The sequence below is a fragment of the Artemia sp. Qi Xiang Cuo genome, chromosome 9 (genome assembly GCF_049724085.1).
Source record: "Artemia sp. Qi Xiang Cuo chromosome 9, ASM4972408v1, whole genome shotgun sequence".
Lineage (NCBI taxonomy): Eukaryota > Metazoa > Arthropoda > Branchiopoda > Anostraca > Artemiidae > Artemia > Artemia sp. Qi Xiang Cuo.
In genome coordinates this window covers 76,852,740-76,877,687 of record NC_142802.1, presented here as the reverse complement: position 1 = coordinate 76,877,687, position 24,948 = coordinate 76,852,740, and the positions used below count along the sequence as shown (strand labels likewise).

Genomic DNA, 24,948 nt, shown 5'->3' with positions numbered 1-24,948 from the left:
TAATATTACTATCAGTGCTACATTAACTACTACTTCTAATGCAACTACTTGTAAAGGCAAAACGTTAATACTACTGCTGTTACTAGTACTACCGCTATTACTATTAGTACTGCTACTAGCAATACCAATACTACTACTGTGACTACTACTAAAACTGTGCCTAAAGGTAAGAAGTTGAAATTTTCAAGGAATTTGGGGAAGGGAGGGGGACGGCAAACTTAATCACAACACGCCGTCTGTATACAGGTTGCCAAAAGGGCGTAACACCAATTACTTAGGGACAGTTTGGTGTGAGAGGTCGAAACTAACAGGGCTTATTATTGGGGATGTTGAACTAATCAAAAGAAAATATTTGCATCCTAGTGATACTGCTTCTACTCATACTACTACTACTGCTACTATTATTACTACTACTATTACTACTGCCCCTAAAGGTAGGGCTACTACTATTAATTTTACTACTACTAATGCTGCTGCTGCCAATAAAACTAAGGGTACGAGGGTGAAAACTTTGGGATATTGAAACTGTATGGAACTAACTCGAAACACATTATGCCCACAAAGGTTGTCAAAAGGACGCATCAGAAATACTTCAGGAACGGTTGATATTATTAAGTTTAAAGTTTCAGCGTGTGTTGAAGCGGATGTTGGAGAAACCAAAAGTGCTATGCACATACTGCTACTAATGCTTCTACGCAAGCTAAGAGCATTAAGGTGAAGCTTTCAAAGAATATTTAGGCGGATGTTGAACTAAATAAAAAAAAATTCTAGAGCCCATTTTAAGAGTCAAAAGAGATTGAAGGGTAAGCAGTCCTCCTCGCAAGCCCATTCATTTTCCAAACACATCCAGTTAAAAATTTGAAACAGCCATTTTGTTCAGCATAGTAGAACGGTCCAGTAACTATGTCTCAAGGGATACTAGATGTCAACCCCCCACAATAATGTAATTGGTCCGTTATGCTTTAAAACAATATGTTGCTTTAAAACCAAATCAAAACACAATGTGTGTATGGTTGCCAATAAGACACCTCAGCAACATATCGAGAACGACGGGGGGTTGAAACTTTCGGGGCTGATACTATTACTACTTATGCTCTTACAATTTAAATAATTCAAAAGAGTTTAGGTATATCCAGGTTGTCAAAGAGCATAGATAGAATTTTTTGGGAACGATATCAAGTTTTATTTTTCAGGTCAACTTGAGGAGGTATAAAATTAAATTAAACATTACTATTTGTGTTAGGATAAAACATTGGTGAAAAAGTTTCTCCAACATACAAATAGGAAGTGTAACTATGGATTCTTATAGAAAAAAAAAACCAAAAGAAATAAAATATTATTTTTTCTTCCACGAAAAAAACTATGTCAATAAAAAACCAACTGAAAAGAACTTTAAAAACTTTTTCCACAAAACAAGTTTTTCGAAGAAAAGTAGAGCTGCATTAAACCAAAAATGAGCAGAAATAAAGTCAAATTATCTTACAAGCATAAAACCACTAAAAATCCCCATCAATAAATAGATGAAATCCAAAAGGAACAGAAATTACAGTAAATAATCAAGTCAAACTCAAAACGAGCAACAATTATTATTCCTTGAAGTTTTAACAAGTTAGACCAGAACATAAAAAAAGAGCTAGTGGAAAATTCACGTATTTTGCTGGCATCTACAAACAAATCCCCCCCTAGAGACCAAGGGTCTTAAGCCACGAGTGGGGAGAAATACGACTTTCCTGGTGGTCAGGTTATTCCCTTTAGGTGTTCGTCATTTGTTACTTTATTATTAGGCCAGATGATAACTGTTAGTGGAAAATTACCGTGTTCTGCAGGCACCATGGATCTATTACCACGAGTAGGCAGAAAAAGCAGTTTGCTAGGTGGCAGTTTATTCCTGCTAGGTGTTAGCCAGTTGTTAGTCAAGCAGAAAAATTCGTACCACCGTAAATAATAGAATTGCACGAAAGATGTAGTCAATGGATAAAAGATCTGTCTTTAATGTTCATCATAAATATATTTTGAAAGTCTATATTAATTTTCCTTCTTTTTCTATTTATCACGGGATTAAAAAGTAGCATCAGTGTCTGAAGTCAAGCGAAATGACTGAGTTAAAGACGATGTGAAGAGTTACACAAGAGCCGACATTTGAAAAGCCCAAATTTATTTAAACGGGCAGTTTTTCAACTGTCTCTATTCGTAAAGATCATAATATCACAAATGATCCTTAAAATATCTAAACTAAAATTTCGAAAAGGTAAAAGAACTTACTCAACTTCTTGACCATCTTCTTCTCGCGTCAAAACGTCTTGTATTGTTTCACAGACGCGCATTAATATACCACAAATTTTATCCAAAATAAGCCTAAAAGCAAAAGAAATTTTTTTTATGTTCTTTTTAAATGCCATGTGTTCTAATCTAATGCAACAACAACATCATTCAGAAATTTATTAGACTTAGATAATTATTGAAAAAAAAATTCATGAAATCAAACTTTAAATTTCACACTATATAAAAAAAATATATAAAATAGAATTGTAACACGGAAAATCATAACCTCTTTTTCCCTTTTTTTTCATGCATCATAAAAAAAGGTGAACATTTTGTATGTTATTGAAATCAGAGTTAAGGATGGATTTTCAATTTGTGTAACTGGATAGTCGATTACTTATTCCTAAGATTGAAAAATCAGAATCATAGCTTATTTACATGGTAAAAGTGGGAAACAAAATATAATCGCAAAATCTTAAGCCTCCCTTTCCCCACCATTATCCCTGCGTAGATATCTAATATGGGTTATATTGGAAATTCTGTCAGTAGAAGGATCGCGGTAGTAACATTATTTAACTACAAGAAAATTCCGCGTGATGTTGAAAAACTATTACTAAAATATTGCAGCGTTATCAAGTTATAAATTTTTTTTAAAAATACATCCTACTTCTACTAAGAAATTTTTTTTTTAATTGTTTCTGAATATGTTTTTCAAATTAGTTTTTGAGAATTTTCATTCACGAATTTTAGCTAAAAAAGTACCAAACATAGTTTAAAGTCTAGGCTATAAACGACGTTTATAAAAAGAATTGCTTACATGTTTTTCATAGCATAATAAATTTAGTTCTGACAATAGCCTACTTTACAAAGGTAGACCATTTACTGCAAAGACAACGAAAGACACTTTAAATGAAATTATATAAAAACAAGTCTTTTAGAAAACGGCATACCTGTATAACTAAAATTTTAAGCTTTTTCCGAAGGAAATGTGTCAAGTGAGTCTGACTTACTTGACTGACGGGTCTTGCGCGCCTCCAGTTTGACCTATTGCTTGTCATGCTCGCGGTTTCTCCCACTGGGATGTGGGATTGGGCAAGGAGTTCGTTGGTTTTATCTTTCCACCTAGAAGGGTTGGGGGGGGCGTCCTCTGGAACATTTTCATCCGTACAGGGTGGGATCAAAGTCAAATACAACCCGTACTGGTGCGTCTTGTAGCAGACAAAGGAAGTAGCCGTAACAGCGAACAGTGCGTTTAGTAAGCTACGTTAAGAAAGGAGCTTGCGAGGTACGTGACAGGAGGGTCTGGTTGGTCAAATAATTGCAGTTATAAGTATTCCAAACAAGTGCTCATGTGAATCAGGGCAATAAGGTCGAAGGACTTTACTCTTGAGAGGACTTGGGATAACCAAATTTTTGTAGCTTACCATATTCCTTAAGAATACATCAGCGTCTTATAGTAGTAGTATATTTCAACATTTTAAATAGAAACCGGTTTAAACTGCCAGTTCCTGAAAAGGGTCAGAGATATGCATGGCAAAAGAGACAAATACACTGGATCCAGATCCCAAACAACCTGACAAAATAAGGCATCACAGTACGTAATTCCCATAATACGGCCCAACTGTAAGCAACCCTTGGGATCATTTATATGCCAAATTAAATGTCAAGATTCATGACTTGGACCAAGCAATTTAATATATAATAGTGTATTATCTAACTATATTGCATAGATACAGCTTGAATATATAGCAACTGGCATTCAAAAAGTAAAATAACACACATATAAAAGAGTGATTCACTAAGTAAGCAAGAAGAAGGAACTTACGGAGACCCTGATGCAACAAGAGATATGAGAGCTATGGACATCAGCTTCCGTTTTTCCGTGGATGAAAAATATGACATGCGATCAATCCAGACATCTAATATTCGATTTAACACCGAGTCCGGTCGGGCATTTATCTGTGATCCAAGCTCATTTATAGCCTGAAACAACATAAATTTCTGAAATAAGAGCCTGAAACAACAGAAATTTCTGAAATAACAGCCTGAAACAACAGAAATTTCTGAAATAACAGCCTGAAACAACATAAGTTTCTGAAATAACAGCCTGAAACAACAGAAATTTCTGAAATAACAGCCTGAAACAACATAAATTTCTGAAATAACAGCCTGAAACAACATAAATTTCTGAAATAACAGCCTGAAATGCTTCATTTATTAATAATAAAAAAATATTTATTCTAAAAATATTTTTTAATTCTAGTACCTTTAGAAAAAGATATCAAGCATAGAAAAATGGTCATGTATAAGTAGACTGCTGTTTATTTCGTTTCTGGGCAGACATCATCAATTTCGCTGCCGAATCGTCTTTTGAAACCGGCTGCTATGTCTGATTAAAAGTTAAATTCTCCGGAGTATTTCTACGAAACATGAAAACTCCAGAAAACGTATGTTGAGATAATTCTACATAGTTGTGAAATGACACTACTAATCAATTTTTATTTTGAAATCTAGCAATATTTTCGTTGGGAGAAGTATCTTCTTTTCTCTCTTAATATATCCAGCAATCGTTATATTCGCGGTATATTCACAATCGTTGACAAATACTGCCTTTTATGGCAGCGAAAACGTTTAGTGAGTGAAAAATACAAAGCGATATCACATTTCGAAATCGGCCTGGTATGTCTGATTAAAAGTTAAATTATCTTTGAGAAAAAGGAAAAAAAATCCCTGGGAAATATTGAAGATAAATTTGAAATAAGGATCAGGGAATGAGGACATTCGATGGATATTAATATTTTTATTTGAGGACTTGTGGTTGTAATTATTAAAATAATGCTAAACTTCAATTCCAAACCAAGAAAATTTAAGATGGATTAATCTGCCTATATTTTGGATTATATGTAGAATATTCCAAAAACTCTTCTTTTTTCATTTTTTTTATTTTTTACTTGTCTTACTTTCCCTTTGGAAGCTCAATTTCACATGTTTGAGGACTTTCACGGGGAAAAATTTTCCCGGGGGAATACGCAAAAACAGTCCTTTTACCTGCCAATTATTCATGGAACAAATATTATAAATAGCTGGCAAATTAGTCCAAGTAGAATAATCAAATATGTTGTGTTAACTTACGTTAAACACTGGCTTGTACTTACAAAAACAATTGTAAGAGTGAAATTGTAAGAGTGATGTATAAGTGAAGTCTTTCTAGTGAATATGAAAATTCTAGAAAATTTGGCCCATGCCTATATGCGAAAATGACACTTACTTATACTTTATACATATTACACTTGTCGATTTTTCTTTAAAATTGTAGCTAAAAATTTGTTCAGTAGTTGTTTTTAATTACTTGTTATTTTCTTTTCCTTAATTTTATTTTCCAATTTTGGAGTTCAATTTTCCCGTAAGACTTCTGGGGTATGAGGTAGCTTCTTGTCTCTCATTACATATTTGGCAATTGTTAGAACTTGTAAACCTGTTTTAGAAAATAATCATTGTTATTTGTGGATCGAGAATCCTATGCCCGTCCATTTTCTGCTAATTTACGATTTTTTTCCCCCTCTAAAATTGCAATAGCAATGGTGATTTTTAACCCTGCCAATGAGCCTGTCACCAACAAATTTATTTCCTGTGAAAATCTAAAATCATACCACAACGCTATGGGGGCCATCATAGCCCACGGCCACATTATTGGCATCCTTTATTTATAGCATATGCGTAGTTAGAAAAGAACAAACATATCTTACCTGAAGAAAGTGTTGTCTGCTTGTAAGCGCTAAGCGAGATACAAGGGAAAAACAAGCACACAAGAAAAGAGGCATTTCCAAATCTTCATAGATTACTCTGAAAAAGATTTATATGTTAATCACTTAAACTAATTCATTAATATAACTAATTTGTTAAGTTGATGATTAATATTGATGATTAAGTTGATGATTAATAATTAACCACCCCCCTCCCCCTCCTAAGGGTTCTCATTCTAGAAAAGGGCTTTGAAAATTATAGAAAAGTATCAAATTTATTTATCAATAAAAGCTCGCAAGTACTAGGATTTCCGGATCCTCCCTACTAAAGCGTGGCACCTTATAAAAACAAACAGACGCCTTAGCCAGAACCGGATAAAGATGATGAACTTAACCGCAAAAATATAGCCTACAATCGAGGGAAACAGATAGTTATAATCAGGCGCCTTAGATATGGCAGTGAAAAGGATACCAAACCGCAAGAATATCATATCGGGGGAAGTAAAAACTTATGAAACCTTAGACATGCAAAACTTACCTACTTAAAAATCAATTTAAATGAAAGAGAACTTCACAAGAACTATAAAACCGCCGAAAAGAATTGTGAAAAAAACACCACCACCCGCCACCCCAAAGAGTCAATGAATCTTAATGAAAATTACACCATTAGATTCGGCGTATCAGAGAAACTTGATGTATAAGTTTCAAGCTCCTATAAACAAAAATGTTTAATTTTGCATTTTTTTTTTTTTTGCCAGAAGAAAGATCACGCATGCGTGTTTATACCCCCAAAGTCGTCCGATCAAAATTTTGAGATAGCCATTTCGTTCAGCATGGTTGGACGATCCAATAAAAATGCCTTTAGGTGTAGCATGACCCCCCACAGCCTGTGGGAAAAGGGCTCTAACTTATGAAATTTGCCCATTGTTTGCACATAGCATTCGTTAATGGGAAACATGCACACATTTTTCGGGGAGGGGGGGGGATTTGGGCTTGGGCGGGTTTCCATGGGAAGATTTTTCCCTGGGAAGGTAAATTTCTGAGAGTGAACTTTCAAGGGGAAATTTTACACTTGGGGGAATTTGACAGAATTCCCATATGAAATTCTTTTTATTTGTCTTACTTTCTCTTTGCCAATTCAATTTTGTATCTGGAGATGTTCAGGGGGGGGGGTTCTCTACTTACTTACTTACTTAGGTCCCGGCCATCCTCGTGGGACGTTTTGGGGCCACTCCTCTTGCTAGCTCATGCGTAAGGGCTCGGTACATTGCTCTATCTGGTCCGATACGTGATAACTGGGCTATCTTGACGTTGTCGAAGTGGAAGTTCTCCATCCATCGTTTTCGTGGTCTGCCTCGTGGGCGAAGGCCATGGAGGGATCCTTCAAGGCCGATTTTCGGAAGGCGGCTTGGCTCCATTCGCTTGGCGTGGCCGAACCAGCGCAGTTGTTGCTTCTTAATTTTATTGAGTATGGTTTCAGTGGACTGGAGCCTTTGACGTACTTCCACATTTGTGATTCGGTCAGTGTATTTAATTCTAGAAATGCGACGGAGGCATCTCACCTCAAAAGCTAGAAGTTTTATTTCGTGTTCGGTTTTCAGAGTCCATGTTTCACATCCATAAATAACTATGGGGATTACTAAACTGTTGAATAGTCGCATTTTGAGTTTGTTGGCTAGGTGGTTGCTTTACCAAAGTTTGGCTAGTCTTTGAAATCTAGAGCTAGCAAGTGCAAGTTGACTTTTCACGTCAGAGCCATGGCAATTATCTGAGGAGAGTAGGCTACCAAGGTACAGCAAGTAGTCAACCGTTTCAACCTGTCTCCCGCCTATGGTGATAATGGGCGGGTTCTCTAGTTCACGTCTCGTAGTTACCATGACTTTGGTCTTGCTGGCATTGATCTCCATCCCGAACGGCTTTGTGGTATCGTAGAGTTTATCAGCTTGTGCCTGCAATTCTTGTGTAGAGTTGGCTAGCTCATCAATATCATCAGCGTAGGCAAGACTCTCTATTAACACCCCTCCTATTGTTGCGCCATATTCCGACTGCATCATCGACAGAACGGCATTTAGAAAGAGGTTGAAGAGATGTGGTGATAAGATGCAACCCTGAAGTACTCCTGACGAAGTTGTAAACTCTTCTGACAACCCATCAACGGTTATTACTTGGCCTCGGAACTGGTCGTACAGACTCTTGATTATTTGGACTATCTCATAAGGGATACCGTAGTGAAGGAGGATATGCCATAGTCCTTCGCGCCATATCAGGTCAAATGCCTGACGGAAATCAACGAATAGTTGGTAGAGATCGAAGATCGAATTCTTGGTTGAATTCGATGTGTCGTTCCATGAGTTGCCGAACGACAAATATCTGATAGATTGTTGATATTCCAGGGCGGAAGCCGGCCTGATATTCTCCAATGGCAAAGGCAGTTGTTGCTTGAATGTGACGGAGTAGGATTTTTGTCAGGACACGTGACTAATGGCTCGTGAGGCTGATCGGACGGTAGTTTCCGCACTCTTTCTTTGACCCCTTTTTGTGAATGGGTACAATGGCAGCCTTGCACCACTGACGGGGTAAGTGGCCGGTTTCCCACACCGCAGATACAATGGCATGGTACAGATCAGTTACATCATCTGATCCGACGTTAATGAGTTCAGCGGTGACTCCGTCTGGGCCAGGGGCTTTTCCTTGTTTGAGCGTCTTGATTGCTTACTCGGTTTCTGACTTAAGTGGGGGTGGTGGTCTGAGTTCTTGGTCGGGTATGGGGAAGCGGGTTAGTATTTTAGGATCCGCAGCTACTGGGGGATTCAGTTTATTGTTAAAGTATTCTTTCCATCTTTCAAGTTTCATCTTTGAATCGTAGATCTCATTTCCGTCTTTGTCCAGGATCACTGATGTCTGCGGCTCTTTTTTCCGGCTTAACTCGCGTACCATTCTGAAAACTGCTCCGCTATTCCCGTTCTTGGACAGTACTTCGCAGTCTTCGCATTTCTTTCGCAGGTGGTTACGTAGTGCTTTTCTGATCTCTCGCTCTACTCTTCTCTTGAGGAGCTTGTAAGTATCCCAACTGTGACGGTCGGATTTATTGCGAAAAAGTCGCTTATCCTCGCATAGCGCAATGATCTCATCTGTGATCCATGGTTTTTCATTTGGAGTTTTTCTTCCAAAGACGTCATTCACTGTCTCTATGATAGCTGATGTAGCCTGTTCGGTCAGGAAGTCTATCTCATTAGCAGTGGTCAAGGAAGAATGATTTTTCAGGATCTCTCGGAATTTTTCAGATAGAGTGGAAGTGTAGGTCTGCTTTTTTGCGGGATCCCGCAGCAGATCCAGCCGGAATCTTGGAATTTTTGTTGCTTTTTGCAATTTTCTCATTCTTAGCTTGAACTTTGACATCAGGAGAGCGTGGTCAGAGTCAAAGCCTGCTCCCGATAATGCTACTGTGTCTAGTACGGAAGACTTCCAGCGCTTCAATATCAGCGTATAATCAATCATGTTCTCGGTTTTACCGTCTGGGGATCTCCAGGTCACTTTACATCGATGGCGGTGTTTGAAAATAATGTTCGTTAAGAATAGCTCGTTTTCTCGGCAGAAGTCCAGCAATCGTTCGCCTCTCGCATTGATTTTACTGTGACCAAAAGGCCCCATTATATTGCACCGACCGGTGTTATCCGTACTTACTATAGCGTTAAAGTCCCCCATGACAGTCAGTACGTCTTTCTTATGGATTTGGTCAATGACGCTTTGTAGTGTGAAATAGAATTCATCGCATTCTTCCTCACTTCTGGCGGAGTCTGGGGCATAGACTTGGACGACAGACTCAGGGGTTTGGATTTCCGGAAAAAAAATTCTATTGAAGGGGGATTTCCGGTAGGATCGGGAAAACAGTTAGAAATTGAAGTCTTTTTTTCAAATGAAAGTACGCCAAGGATAATTTTTCAGGCTGAATCGTCCACGAGAAAATTTACGAGGGGGGGAGGAGATATTCAGTGAGGATATAATTTTCCGGAGTAATTTTACGGGGGGGTATATTTTACGTGGCGTTGGGGTTCCACCCCTGTTTCTTTCCTTTTTAGATAAATGACCCATTTTCTTTTCTGTAATTACATTTGCCTATAGGATAATTTTTAATCCTAAGTTGAATTCTGGTTGATAAGTTAGTTTGTTTCGCAATAAGTAAGCTTTGAACTAAATTCTATTTTGGACTTCCTGGTTTGAGTTATTGAAAGGTAAAGGTAAGAAAAAGTAGAATGGGTATTGAATGGGGATTGAGAGGATTGGCTGGGCCAAGCAAAGGTCCACCGCTATGAACAGTTGCTGTACAGATTGATATTCTTTAGTTAGTCTGCACCTAGACCCCGTTCAGGGAAGCATATTTTTGTTATTATATGAGACCATTTGGAAGAATACAAGTAAGGTATTTTCTAAAAACTGTGTACTAATTTTCCAGGAACCCAGGCAGGGTAGGAACAGAGTTACGAGATACCATCATTTTTATATTGACAGGGAGGTTGTTACCTCCAAGGAGAGAGTTAGAGATTTTTAGTGGTAACCCAGGGCGGGTACACTTGGCTTTAGAAAGTGGCCATTTGACCGCTCGATCACGTTATCATACCCTGCGGCAGGGTATACTGTAAATAGGATATTTACGACCCCGATATTTGTGGCTTACCAGTATAATATTGGTGGCAGCAGTAGTTACCACTATAAAATTGGTGCCAGCGGTGGTTCCCACTATAACATTGGAGGCAGCAAGAAAAGGAGCTATCAACACCACTGATAGTAAAAGAATTTAGCGTTTTCGAAGAGACAAGTTAATTTAGCCTACAGAGTAGCCTATTGTGATTACATATAAAGAGAAAAAAATACGGAATCAATTAATAAAATTATGAAGATCTATAATGGGCTGTGCCTTGTTAGATCATAATAAAAAAAATTACGAATCAATATATCGCGCAACTAATTAGTGTGCAAAGATATAAGGCTACTTGACACGCAGCAATTTTTCGCGAGAAACCGGAGGTTACATGGATAAAAGAATTTTCATTTAGACTGAAGAGGTAATTTGAAGTTACAGAATTTTTAAATAATGTCGGACAGAGATGAGATTAACTCAAGACCGAGAAGGGCGAGTGAAGTCCATAGAAAAAGTAGGAAAATAGAGAGAAAGGCTAATATGGAGGCCTTTGAGAGAGAGCACCGAGAATATGAGGGAAAAATGCAGGCTGAGAAAGATGAAATTAGAAAGAATAGAAAAGAGGACGAAAGGGCTTGAGTAGCCTATAAAGAAAGAGACAAGACGGATAGAGAACGAACAGATTCAGAAAATGCATTAAGAAGAAATAATGACAGACGGAATCAAAGTAGTCCGAGTAGAAGGACCAGTGTTGAATCGAAATCCAGCAGGGGCTCGCAAAAAAGTACTAAAATAGATACGACACAACAAATATTAAATTTCATGAAGAAAGAGAGAATATCAGAATAGCTAGAGAAAAAAAGGAAGAGGCTGATAGAGTAGCCAGAGAGCGAAAGGAAGAGGCAGATAGAGAGGATAGAAGAGAACTAATGAAAAAAATTGCAGGGAAGAATTCCCAGGAGCATCAGAAATTGCCTACAGTAGAGGTAAAGCAGGCAGTAAACCTTCAACCAATGAAAGAAAATGACTTCTTTTACAGTGGGAAAATTGCAAAATTACACTGAGACGGAGAAATATACAACTTCGTTGACTACGGGGGGAGGTGGACCGGCCCTTAAAACAAATTGGGAGGCTGCACCGCCCTGTCGGAAAAACGAAATACTTGATACTCGTGTCCAAATATTGATAATCCACGGAAATGGGATGCGGAAGTAAAAAGACAACATAATAGTGAAAATAAGACGCGCGAGAAGGACTTTTCGGGAAAATTTCCAGAAAATGGAAAACTTGAGAACATCTTTGACGAGTGCGAGACGCCGAAAAAATTTGCCAAAATAAAACACTGATTGTTCCAGACAAAAAGGAGACGAAATTTATTGTACGCGCTTTTCCTCGGAAAGTTCAAGAAATTTTAGTACAATATGAAAAACCAAATGTCGGAATTCAGTTCCCATTTGATAACGAAATATTTGTTTCTGCGGTAAAAGTAAAGAGAAGTAAAACAGAGAAAAGAGATATTAAACGGAGCTACAATGAAGTAATGCAGTCAAAGATGGTGGACACTGAAGTCCAAATCAGATTTAACGATGATTTATTATTTTGCGCGAATAACAAAATTAAGAAAAGTGAAAAGGAACCAATAAATGCAAAAAAGAGACAAAATTTGGAGATTCAGCCTGAAGTGGCGACAAATAAAATGTTGGATGGGTTGAGATTAGTACTATCAACTCAAAAGATATGTCGATCCTTTATGAGGGGGAGGAATCCCTTTGGATTCCAAATTTGGAATCCAACAAATTTTGTTCACAAAATTTGGAGATTCAGCCTGAAGTGGCGACAAATAAAATGTTGGATGGGTTGTGCCTTGATAACATAAATAATAGGGGGGAAAAAGAGGTCAAAGACCCATGGGGAATAAAACAAAATGGTTACAAAATAAAGATGAATGACCTACAATAGGTTGGGGGAAAGTTGGGAGATATGGAATGTCAAGTTAGATTTGAAAAACTTGAGAAGGAATCTGATATTAGTACTATCAACTCAAAAGATATGTCGATCCTTTATGAGGGGGAGGAATCCCTTGGAAAAGATCCCCCGCGGGAAGTCGCGAAAGATAGCCCTTTTCCTCAATGCACAACTGCCGGACAAGTTGTGATCCCTTTACCGAGGTTTTGCCTTTCTGATCTGGAGTCCTTGGGGGTTACTCTCTCCCATTCACTTCACATTTCACCCAAACCTTTGTCCAGTAGCCCTATTCATAGTTTTTACTCTTCATGGGAACCGACAATTATTTTCGGCAAACTGTATTCATTGAGAGATGTATGCACATTTCATCTTCAGTTAGTATCAATGCCTATTTTTCATTTGATTATCCCAGGGGAGGGAACCCAGAAAAAAGGCGATTCATCGTTCGCTCAAAATTTTACTTCATTCCCAGTACCCTTATCGTTTTCACAGGCCTTTGCATGTTCGGCTTTAGACTATTTCAAATTATGCCAAGGGGCAATTTACTTTTTTATTGAGATGTGGGGTTGTTTTCACAGATGGAAATTAAGAGGCTAGGGCAGCCAATTTTCATGATGGCTGGCATCATCAAATGTGCCAGAAACTGATTCTACTGCTCCTCTCAAATGTGAATTCGTGAGAGAGAGAAAATTTGTGTTTTGATTGTGCTGCGCCCGATCATTTTCTACGAATCTTGGGGACTTCAACTTTCAAAACCTAATGCGGATGTTAAACGATAGAGACCATGGTGGTTCTACGGTAGAGAGGTGTAGATGACGACAGATCCTGAGCCAAGCGGTGGAAATACTGGCACTGGTGGAAGAAAGAAGACAAATGGATTTTATAAAGTTCAAGTTAAGTGTTATATTTGTAAGGGTGGGCAAGCATAGCGCATCGGTGGTCATTTACCTTACGGGAGGTGGTGTTGGGGTTCCATCACTGTTTCTTTCCTTTTCAGATAAATGATCCATTTTCTTTACTGTAATTACATTTGCCTATTAGATAATTTTTAATCGTAAGTTGAATTCTGGTTGCTAAGTTAGTTTGTTTCGCAATAAGTAAGCTTTGAACTAAATTTTGTTTTGGACTTTCTGGGTCTGAGCCATTGAAAGATAAAGGTAAGAAGAAGTGGAATGGATTTTGAATAGGGATTGAGAGGATTGGCTGGGCCAAGCGAAGGTCCATCCCTGTGAAAAGTTGCTTTACAGAATATTATTTTTGAATTATTCTACATTTAGAGCCCGTTCGGGGAAGCATATTTTTGTTATTATGTGTGACCGTTTGGAAGAATACAAGTAAGGTATTTTCTACAAACTATGTACTAACTTTCCCAGAACCCAGGCAGGGTAGGAACAGAGTTACGAGGTACCGTCATTATTATATTAACAAAGGAGGTTGTTACCTCCAAGGAGAGAGTTAGAGATTTTTAGTGGTAACCCAGGGCGGGTACACTTGGCTTTAGAAAGTGGCCATTTGACCGCTCGATCACGTTATCATACCCTGGGGCAGGGTATACTGTAAATAGGATATTTACAACCCCGATATTGGTAGCTTACCAGTATAATATTGGTGGCAGCAGTGGTTACCACTATAACACTGGTGCCAGCGGTGGTTACCACTATAACACGTGGGATAAAATCTCCACGGGAAGTTTCCCGTGAGGTGAAGGGAATTTTTCATGTAGGGTGAGCCAAATTTACTGGCATTATTTGAAAAACGATTAGAAATTGAATAAAAAAACAAGTTTTTTCAACTGAAAGTAAGGAGCTAAATTAAAACCTCAGAACGAACAGAAATGATTCCGGTTATGAACGGGTTGCGCCTCCTCCCCCCCCCCCCTTCCCTCTCAATACCTTGCTTCTTACGCTCAAGTGTGACTGTTAGTCCCAACTTTTTAAGAACGACTCCTGAAACATAAAAGGCGTTTAATTAGAATAGGAAGCTCGTTAAAAGTGCTAAAAACTTTAGCATGAAGGTCAAGATATTGAGGAAGGGGGGGGGACAAGCCCTTCAGATACAGAAAAATTTCTGTTCGTTTTGAGTTTTAGTGTTGCTCCTTACTTGCAGTTGAAAAAACTTGTTTTTTTTATTTGATAGCTTTTAGAATTTATGTAAAGAAATTATTTTAATTGGAACACTGAGGAAGAGTATGGCATTACATAAATATTAGGATAAAAAAATTAGGCTAGTCAAAGTAGATGAATATACTGACATGACATCTATATTGGTGCCAAAAAGATGGGACTCTGACCCCCGTCACTGTGCAGTTAAGCACATGAGAATAAACTTTTATGTTACACTCAAATTATTTCCGCAATGACAAAAGAAAAAGTGAATTTATGTCCCACCGTTTCCTTTGACTTGAAAACAACCAAGTTTCCGTTTATTAGCTATAAACTATTGCTAGTAACTTGACTTGACTTATTTGACTTAAAGCTCTTGCTCGGCAGCGTCGCCAGCGTAGAGGGAACCAGACGTCAGCGCCGTTAGTCGTCTCCAGAGTGGCCTGTTTTGGGTGAGGGTATGAGCATGAGCTTCACTGGGGTCAATGCCCCACGCTGTGAGTCGATCGCGGATGATATCCGCCCATGTCATACGTCGTCTACCTCTGGGGAGTTGGATCGAAGTCAAATATAAGTCTGACAGGTGTTTCAGGGGGTAGACGAAGTAAATGACCGTACCAACACAGCGAGCGGGACTCAAGCTGTTCGGACACGGATGGTAATTTAAAGGACCGGAGGATATCCATGTTCCGTACCCTGTTTAGCCACCTAACGTCTTCAATTTCGCGCAAGTGTTTTGTCTGGACAGCATCTACCTTCATCATCTACGACTGCGTCAAAGGCCAAGTTTCTGACGAGTACAACACGACACTTGCTACTGAGGCAGAGAAGATACAAACTTTCGTGAGACGGCTGATCTGGGTTTGTGGAATATTGTTGTCATTAAGCGGCCGAAAACGGCGTTCGCCTTTGACACCCTTGCTGATATCTCTACATCTAGATTTCCGTCCACATACTTCTATATTTGTCAGGGGGCTGCATGGTGTCTTTTCCACAGGTAATATTTTGCTCTTGGTCCGATTTACGTCTAAACCAAGTTTTCCTGCAGCAGTTGCTGGCGTTTCCAGGATAATTTTGATGTCAGTGAGATTTTTGCATACCAGTGCAACATCGCCAGTGAAGTCGACATCTGACAGAACTCTTCCAGCAAAACTGATGCCAAACGGATGCGCCAGCAATGTTTTGTTGAGAGCATGGTCCATGACACAGTTGAAGAGTTCGGGAGCAGCTGCTTAGCCTTGCCGAACACTATTTCTAAATTGAAAATTTGATGAGAGCTGGCCATTTACAATGACAGCACTTTCGGCATTATTGTATAGTTCTTTGAACAGATTAACAATTTTCTGATGTACATCAGCAGGTTGAAGGATCAGCCACAGTGACTGTCTGTCGACAGTGTCGAAAGCAGATCGAAAATCGACGAAGGCAATGTATGCCTTCCTTTTATATTCTAGAGTTTTCTCTATCAGCTATCAAATTGTATGGATTTGCTCAGTAGTGGACCTACCCGGCATGAATCCAGTTTGCTGGTGGCGACGAAGGGGATGGAGATACTGTGTTGCCCGCTGGAAGAGCAACATGGCGAAGAGTTTTGTGGGGACCGAGAGTAGAGTTATTCCACGATAGCTACTACATTCTGTTGTATTGCCTTACCTCTTGCAGACCGACACGGATAAGTCTGTCTTTCAGTCTGATGGCATCATTTTAGAGTGCCACACAGCATTAAAAAGCATTTGTAGCCAGAGGGTGTTGGATGAATCGCTATTTCCTCTAGTTTGTTAATTATAGGTATGTTGTATCTATTTGAAGGACTTCCCACTGAAAGTTCAAAACTTGAGCCCAAAATACGCTTTTTTTTAGAGCTGGAACTTGGAGCTTGATCAGTTATGTAATTAATCCTCTACAAACTCATCCAATGCAAAATTGATTTCCTCTAATTTGTCAATGATAGGGAGCTGTATCTATGTGAAGGATCTCCAACTTAAAGTTCAAAATTTGCTCCCAAAATACGCCGTTTTTGGAGCTGGAGCTTGGAGCTTGATTAGTCGAATAAATAATCCTATGGCAAAGCGAACACAAAACTAGTTTCCTCTAGTTTGTTAATGACTGGTACTCTACAAAGGACCCGCCAAAATATCAGTGCCATCTTTACGGATTTCTATCCACTGCAGGATTTCAAATCAATCAATCACTTAATGGTTCAATGGCTAAACCTAATGGCTAAAATATAAACCAAAAATAGAAACTAAAATAATTTTATGCAAAATAACACGATTTTTATTGCGAAAGTATTTTCATTACGAATTTTTGAGGGATTTTTGAGGAAAAATTGTTACGAAAATTTGTTACAAAAAGCCATTTTTTACCAAACTAAACCGACTATTCTTACAAAACAAAGTATTTAGTTGAGTTTTAAAGGATCTAAAAAAGATGTAATGAGAAACTACTCGATTCAAATATGAGCGTCGGTAGCCCATGATACATTTGAGGCTCCAGAATTTGATTTCTCTGCCTCATGGGCACAGAAATCGGTACTCCGTGTTCTAGAGAGCGGTCCAGGCTTATTTTTTCTGATTAGGTTAGGAAAGGGTTTCTCCCCTTTTCAATGATTGACCGCCTCTGATTAAAAATGTGCTTCCAATCTCATATATTTTATACGTCTTTTTCTTTGTAAAACGACATAAGTTAATTAGATACATGTTTTTGCTATATACAAATTTTAATTGATAATCAGGTTGACTTTCTTACAGCATCCATTCGTGGCAGCTTTTGTTTACAGCGATGTCATACCAAAAAGCCCGGAGCTTAGGACTTTTACGTCACACATACTATGACCATGAACGGTGGATATAGTGACTAATAGTAATATTAAACCAACCTGAAACTTACTTCAAAGCAAACATAACAAGAGGCGACACAACGTTAACCGCCAATGTTGGTGAGCAGAGTATCATCTGGTCAATGACTCCTAAAACTTTAATAACCCCTTCATTGCGCATGTCTTGAACTTCACTATTGAAAAACGTAATTGTAGGTGACCCATATGATTTCATAAACTCTTCAGGGCATAAATACAAATAACTTTTCATAATTTGGCATCCAATAAGAAGATATTCTGACGATTCTTCTGTAAAGAGAGAAAAACTAAATTTTTTTTAGAAAAATCTTTCATAGAAAAATAAAAACGTTTATACAAAAATATAAAGAGGGAGAGTCTCAGAAAATATTCCCTGCGCGTTAAAATAATTTTAAAGCATCGACTAGGAATTTTTCACCTAAAGCTAGGTTCTGCCAGCAATAACATTTCGTATTAACAGCTGCTCTTTTAGCTCCACATACCGGAAAAGCCAATATATGGGCTAATGTTCGCCAATAAATTTGAAAAATTTAGTAAATTGGGCTTGAATAATCTTCACATTTCGTTTTTTTTTGAAACTACACATTTCGTAAAACTTTACATACACCTTTTTCCGATGCTCCTATAAATTAACTGAAACATCGTTCAGCTCAACCCTCATTTGACTCAACCCCATTTAACTCAACACCCACTTTACTCAACCTCCGTTTAATTCAACTCGTGTTTGACTCAACACTCATTGAAATTCACCTATGAATATGTTTGAACTAGCGGTGATTAGGAGACAAACAATTTGCTTCTCGCTTCTCTCGCAGTTCCCAGCTTATATTGCAATGCCCTAGACTTAAGACAAGATCTGAAGGGTTTAAGTTTTCAATGAAATCCATCTTTTTAAGGTTTTTGTAGTAAATGTTTTGGCTGTAAATTTGTAAAAGTCTCAATTAATCGCTAGCTGAAAGATGAACCTACCATTCGATTTACCGTCCAACGCTCTTTCCAAGTACAATAATCGCCACCGCATAATTGAGTCCCAGTTCATTATTGCGTCCCACCCACTATTTTATGATGACGTTGTAATGAAATAATCGTAAAACCACGTACACGTGAGCATTAGCTTTCAAATGACCTTTTAAACAGCTGCCTATGATTTTCCTGTGTCCTGTTAGTGACAGAAGAATAAAACAGAAAAATAGAGAATTGTCAGCGTTATCAACTCTTTTTCAAAATTCCTAAAACTTTTTCCCCATTGCACTTTTACTATTTAAGATTATCCGAAATAATAGTTAAAATTCAGAATAAGCATTAACGGCAAATTTTACTATTTTCTTTAATGCTTTCAGTTTTTTTACTTTAATAAATCAAAATTATTAAGATTTTAAGGAATAAATATCAGTATTTGTAAACTAAATTGACAACGCACATTCATTTGTATTTTTTTAAGTAAAGTGCAAATTATTTTCTGGCCCTGAGAAGGCATTGGGATTTGGAGCCCTACTCATATTAATTTCTTGAGTTTGACTTATTTATTTATTGTAATTTGTGTTCGTTCTGGATTTTGTTTATTTATTGATGCTGATTTGTAGTAGTTTTACGCTTGGTAGATTATTTGATTCTATTTTTGCTCTTTTTTGGTTAAATAGAGTTCTTTACTTTTCTTTGAAAAACTTATTTTGAGGAAAAAGTTTTTTTAATTAATGCATACAAAAGTTCATATTATATACTATGCTATACTCATAAGTTACATAAATGAAAAAATCGTGTCTATCGCAAAAGGGGTTCAGGAAGCTGAGACATTTGTGAGACTTTTTCGAAGGGTTTTGCTAAAGCTTTCTTATGGTATCTTTTGGTACTTTTTACAAAAATGTAACACTTCTATTAAACGGTGGTATTTTTTGTGGGCTCAGTAAAAAAAAGAGCAATTCCAAGCGATGCCCACGGATCAATTTTGCACTTACATAATCCGATGCTATGCTAGTTACCAATCACAGCAAAGAATTGAATGGTTTATCCATTAAAAACAAGTCGATTAACCTATATAAAAACATATTGATTTATGATAGACTAGAGGCAGCAAATGTTTTGGTAATTCCATACATTTTTTTCTTCCATACCACCCGTAAGGGTTTCCTAAGGCGTTTGAAGCAGGCAAAACCGATTCTCTAAATCTGCTTTTTTATTACCTGGCTAATTATCAACATGCTTGCTCGATGCCTGGCATGTGTGCCTGTTGACGCATTAAAATGCTTACCTGGTATGTATTCAAATGATAGATTTATGGCTAACCCCTGCTAGACCATAGATGAGCTTTGGGCTCCTAATGATATCTAAAACTATGAAAAAGCAATTTTTTATGGTTATTTGGGTCCAAATATCTCAGGCACTTATGCCTGAAGTTCAGGCATTTCGAATACACCATTTTTAGCATCTTCACAAATAAATTATTCCATTTCATCAGGCATCATAATTTTTATTTTAGTCCCACCCCCCATCCATTTCAGTCGTTAAACCCATCTCCAAGAGTACCGTCAAGTATCTGGTTAATCAAGTGGTTATGGATTCACTAGTCTTTACCATACATATATGAATACGAGAAGAGGTTAGTCGTGCCTAGCATGTTTGTCGTGTCAAAATAGGGCGGTACGAGACACAAGGGGCTGTGAGCCCTCAGAAAAATGTAATTGGTAGAAACATGAAAGAATCAGAAAAAGACAAGCAAATGATGCTTGTAAACTTTTGGTGGGAAACAAATTATAGCTTCGATTTTGATATTTAATGGTAAAATTAGAGGTAATGATGCCAACTGTTTTTTTTTTCTACTTTGAAAACAGACATTTTCACAAAATGACTACTAAATTTGATTTCTCCATCGCATCTTTCGGATAGATGTATTTGTTTACTTATTTTACCTTCGAGACAGAAACTTAGTAGCTTTTGATAATATATGAAACCAGAGCTTGTTGCAGCAGACCACAGATATATAAAACAAAAACAAAACAATAGAGTTTATTATTTTGCGAAGACCACGGAATGAATATTTTGCCTCCTTCCCTCCGACACAAAATTCAATATATCCTTACCCCCCTCCCCCTCTCCCTTCCAAAAAAACTATAAAGGGTAGACTTACAAAACCATTTTAGCCAATTCTTCACCTTTTTAATCAAACCTACGGCCTATGCATATAAGGAAAACACTCATTTGGCTTGGAACTTCAGGTACCCGTTGTAGTGTTGATCATTCCAGAGTTGAAGGTTAGAGATGAACTGATTTATTTATGCTTACCAATTATAACGAAAAAATATTAAACTTACCTAAAACTTTAGGAAGATTATCATACAATTTGAGCAGAGCTGGTGAAGTCACTGGGGAATTTTCAACGAGCGCCCTCCAAAGCTCCAGACCATCGTCTATCAAGTACACATGCGCTGATTGGGTAGTATCAGTAGCATAATGGATAACAGGGATCAAAAATGAGCCAAGCTCAATAGAATATTCTCCTAGGCCCTGAAAACAAAATCACTAAACTGTTTCATTTGATATAATAAGAATAGCTAGGTTTTTGCCATGTTTACGCAAACAGTATAAATAGAGACAGAAAAATTAAATATAAGTAGTTGTTTGAGTTTTTTTTGCGGTAATTATTCAATTAAAAATAGTTTATTCTTTCGAGTGCAAGCACTTAATTAGAAATAAAAAGAAAAGCAATTTATATATGTATATATATATATATATATATATATATATATATATATATATATATATATATATATATATATATATATATATAAATAATATATATATATATATATATATATATATATATATATATATATATATATATATATATATATATATATATATATATATATATATATAAATATATATAAATATATATATATATATATATATATATATATATATATATATATATATATATATATATATATATATATATATATATATATATATATATATATATATATATATATATATATATATATATATATATATATATATATATATATATATATATATATATATATATATATATATATATATATATATATATATAGAATAGAATTTTATTTTTAAAATTTCTTTCACAGCATGTTTCGCCGAATTTGAATTTTTCGTCCAAAAAAAAAACACTATATATATATTTCAAAGCCACTATAGATATATAAATATAATAAAGAGCATACACATATATCATCAAAAGAACGTGACATTCACTTTGAACATAATTCATTGTAAAAAAATATATGAAAAAGGTCAACACTTAATTAGAAAGTAAAAAATAAAAACAAAATAGAAAACAATAAAATTAATGAAAATACATAACGGGAAAATGACTCCCGGGGATCGGAGTCAGTTTGGGGACTTTTTGGGACTTCATACGGGATGGTCTGTTGCGGGCGGGAAGGTAGGGTTCGGGGATGATGGAACGTAATCGAGGAACAAACAGGGTCTTGGTACCGAAACGAAGGCATAGGAGGTTCCTTCTCTCGGCCAACGTGGTGAGCTTGAACTTACATCGAAGATAATGATATGGAACCTTCCCTTCACTATTTATGATTCTAACTGCTTGTTTCTGGACATTTTCAATCACATAGATATGCTATGAAGAAAGATCGAATTCCTGCAATGGACACGCAAACTCGAGCATTGGCCGAAGAGAAGGACAATAAAGTTTGAGAAGATCCTAAGGGGGACAGGCAAATTTTAACAAAAGTTTCGGAAGGAAAACCAAAAGAGAAGCTTGTTTGAGGATATTCTGAACATGGGCATCCCACTTCAAGTCAGCCGTTACTATCACCCTAAGTAGTTTAATGCATGTGACAGAGATTTTGGGAGGAATGGGGTTTGTGAAAGAAGAGGGTGGTTTAGAAAAATTAACAGTCATAACTGACGATTTATTAGCGTTAACTTTCATCTTAGACAAAGAAGCCTCCTGTGTTACATCGTCAAGTACTGTGATAATTGAGCTTTTAATATTTCGTCCACAAACCTAAAGTGCAGACAAGTCGTCCACATACTTCTATCGATCTGTGTGGTCAGTCATGAGGCTATTAACCAATATAAGGAATAAAATGTGACCATCAGGGTTCCCTGGGGGACCGCACAAATAATAGGAAGGGGATCGGAATAAAAATTTTTATATTTAAGCACTTGAAAACGATTTGTTAAAAAGGAGGCAACAATTTTAACTAGAAAGGGACTCGCTTGAAACTCCGTCAGCAGTTTATTTAAGAGGATATTGCGGTCAATTAGGTCGAACAATGGAGATCAATTAATAAAAGATTCATTTTATGAAAATACATATAAAAAAAAATATGATGAGTCAAAAATTTAGTTAAAAAGTCAAAAAGAAAAAAAATAGATCGATAACAATAAAATTAAAGACTAATTCTCCTGGCTATTGTACAACTCAACAAAACTCGGAACAAAACTCTTCTGATACCTTTCATGTTTAGTGTGGATGGGAGTCAGATCGGAGACTTTTTGGGACTTTATTTGGGATAGTCTGTTGCAGGCGGGAAGGTAGGGTTCGGGGGTGATGGAACATAATCGAGGAACAGACAGGGTCTGGTACCAAAACAAAGGCATGGGAGGCTCCTTTTCTTAGCCAACACGGTGAGGTTAAAATTACTTAGTAGATAGTGATATGGAACATTCCCTTCGCCATTTATTATTCTAAGTGCTTGTTTCCGGACATTTTCTATCTTATAATATGCTATGAAGAAAGATCGAATTCACGCACTGGACAAGCAAACTCCTGCATTGGCTGAAGAGAATAACAATAAAGCTTGAGAAGATCCTTAGGGGGACAGGAAAATTTTAACAACAGTTTTGGAAGGAAAACCGAAAGGGAAGCTTGTTTTAGGATATTTTGAACATGGGCATCCCACTTCAAGTCAGCGGTTATTGTCACCCCAAGTAGTTTAATGCATGTGACAGAGATTTTGGGAGAAATGGGGTTTGTGAAAGAATGGGGTTATTTTAAAGAGTTAACGTGTATAACTGGCAACTTTTTAATATTTCCTTTCCTCACTGGGCAAGAAGCCTACTGGGCGGTGTGATTTAGCTATTTCACAGTTGCACTTTTGTTACTTTGATAGCAAACCTTAAGGGTACGCAGATTATTATTATGTATTTACTGATTTGTGTGGTGAATCATGGTACTTGTCATCATTACGAGGAATATGCTGGGACCCATCAGAAATCCCTGGGGCACCGCACAAATAATAGGAAGGGGATCGGAATAAGCATTTTTATATTTAAGCACTTGAAAACGATTTGTTAAAAAGGAGGCAACAATTTTAACTAGAAAGGGACTCACTTGAAACTCCGTCAGCAGTTTATTTAAGAAGATATTGCGGTCAATTAGGTCGAACAGTTTCTGGAGATCAATTAATAAAAGATTCAACCAAGTATCAGGGTTTTCCAGGTTTTTAAGAATGGTGTCGAGAAGACTAACAAGATAGTTTTCCAAATTGTTGTAAGCCAATAAGTTCAAGAATCTCTGGCTTTAACCAATTAGCTATGAAACCCTCATATATTTTTGAAAAAACTGGGGTTAAGGTGATTGGTCACACTCCAGTAAAATCGTTCATGCCTGCCTTCTTTAGGGTTGGAGTAAGATAGCCCAGCTTCCAACACGACGGGTAACATCCGGAATTATTAATATCATTAAAAATACTAACAAGGGGCGTTGATAGTTTATCGGGGAATGCTTTTATTAGATCAGTTGGGATATCAATTGGACAAATACTAGTTTTTTTTCAGTTTCTGTATTTTTTCTATTATTTGCTTCGCCAAAATTTCCGGGATTTTGTCTTTTGGAGTTTCAGGGATTAGCTGATTTTCCGAGAGAAGGGGCAATGTCTGCACAATGCTAGCTAGGTGTTTATTAAGCTCATTTGCTGTCTGTTCAGGCGGTTCATCCAGAAGAAAATCAAGGTTCTTGCACGACCAACCCCCTAATTCTTTCACTTTCTTAAACCATTGCTGAGGTTTGCTCTGTTTTGAGTAATTTAATTTATTCTTACCATTAATTAAAAAAACTTTTTCCACAAAATAAGTTTTTCAAAGAAAAGTAAAGAACTCCATTAAACAAAAAATGAGCAAAAATAAAATCAAATAATCTACCAAGTGTGAAACTACCACAAATCAGCATCGATAAATAAATGAAACCCAAAACGAGCAGAAATTACAATAAATAACCAAGTCAAACTCAAAACGAGCAGAAATTGGACATAAGTTGGGCTCAAAACCACTATGCCTTCCCAAGGCCAGAACATAATTTGCACTTTACTGAAAAAAATATAAATGTTTTTACTTTTATAACTTTAATAAATCAAATAATATTAAGATTTTGATTAC

The 24,948-nt window shown here is 36.9% G+C and overlaps 1 protein-coding gene across 1 annotated transcript in view; it reads right to left on the bottom strand.

Moving 5' to 3' along the window:
* Impbeta11 (importin beta11) overlaps positions 1–24,948 on the bottom strand; it is a 127,375-nt gene that overhangs the window by 5,046 nt on the left and 97,381 nt on the right. Inside the window, exons 14-18 of the mRNA XM_089094189.1 lie at positions 20,877–21,069; positions 17,601–17,838; positions 6,009–6,105; positions 4,088–4,245; positions 2,263–2,355 (exon numbers count right to left, since the gene is read on the bottom strand). Coding sequence (XP_088950315.1) covers positions 2,263–2,355; positions 4,088–4,245; positions 6,009–6,105; positions 17,601–17,838; positions 20,877–21,069 — 779 coding nt within the window. The remainder of the gene's footprint in view (positions 1–2,262; positions 2,356–4,087; positions 4,246–6,008; positions 6,106–17,600; positions 17,839–20,876; positions 21,070–24,948) is intronic.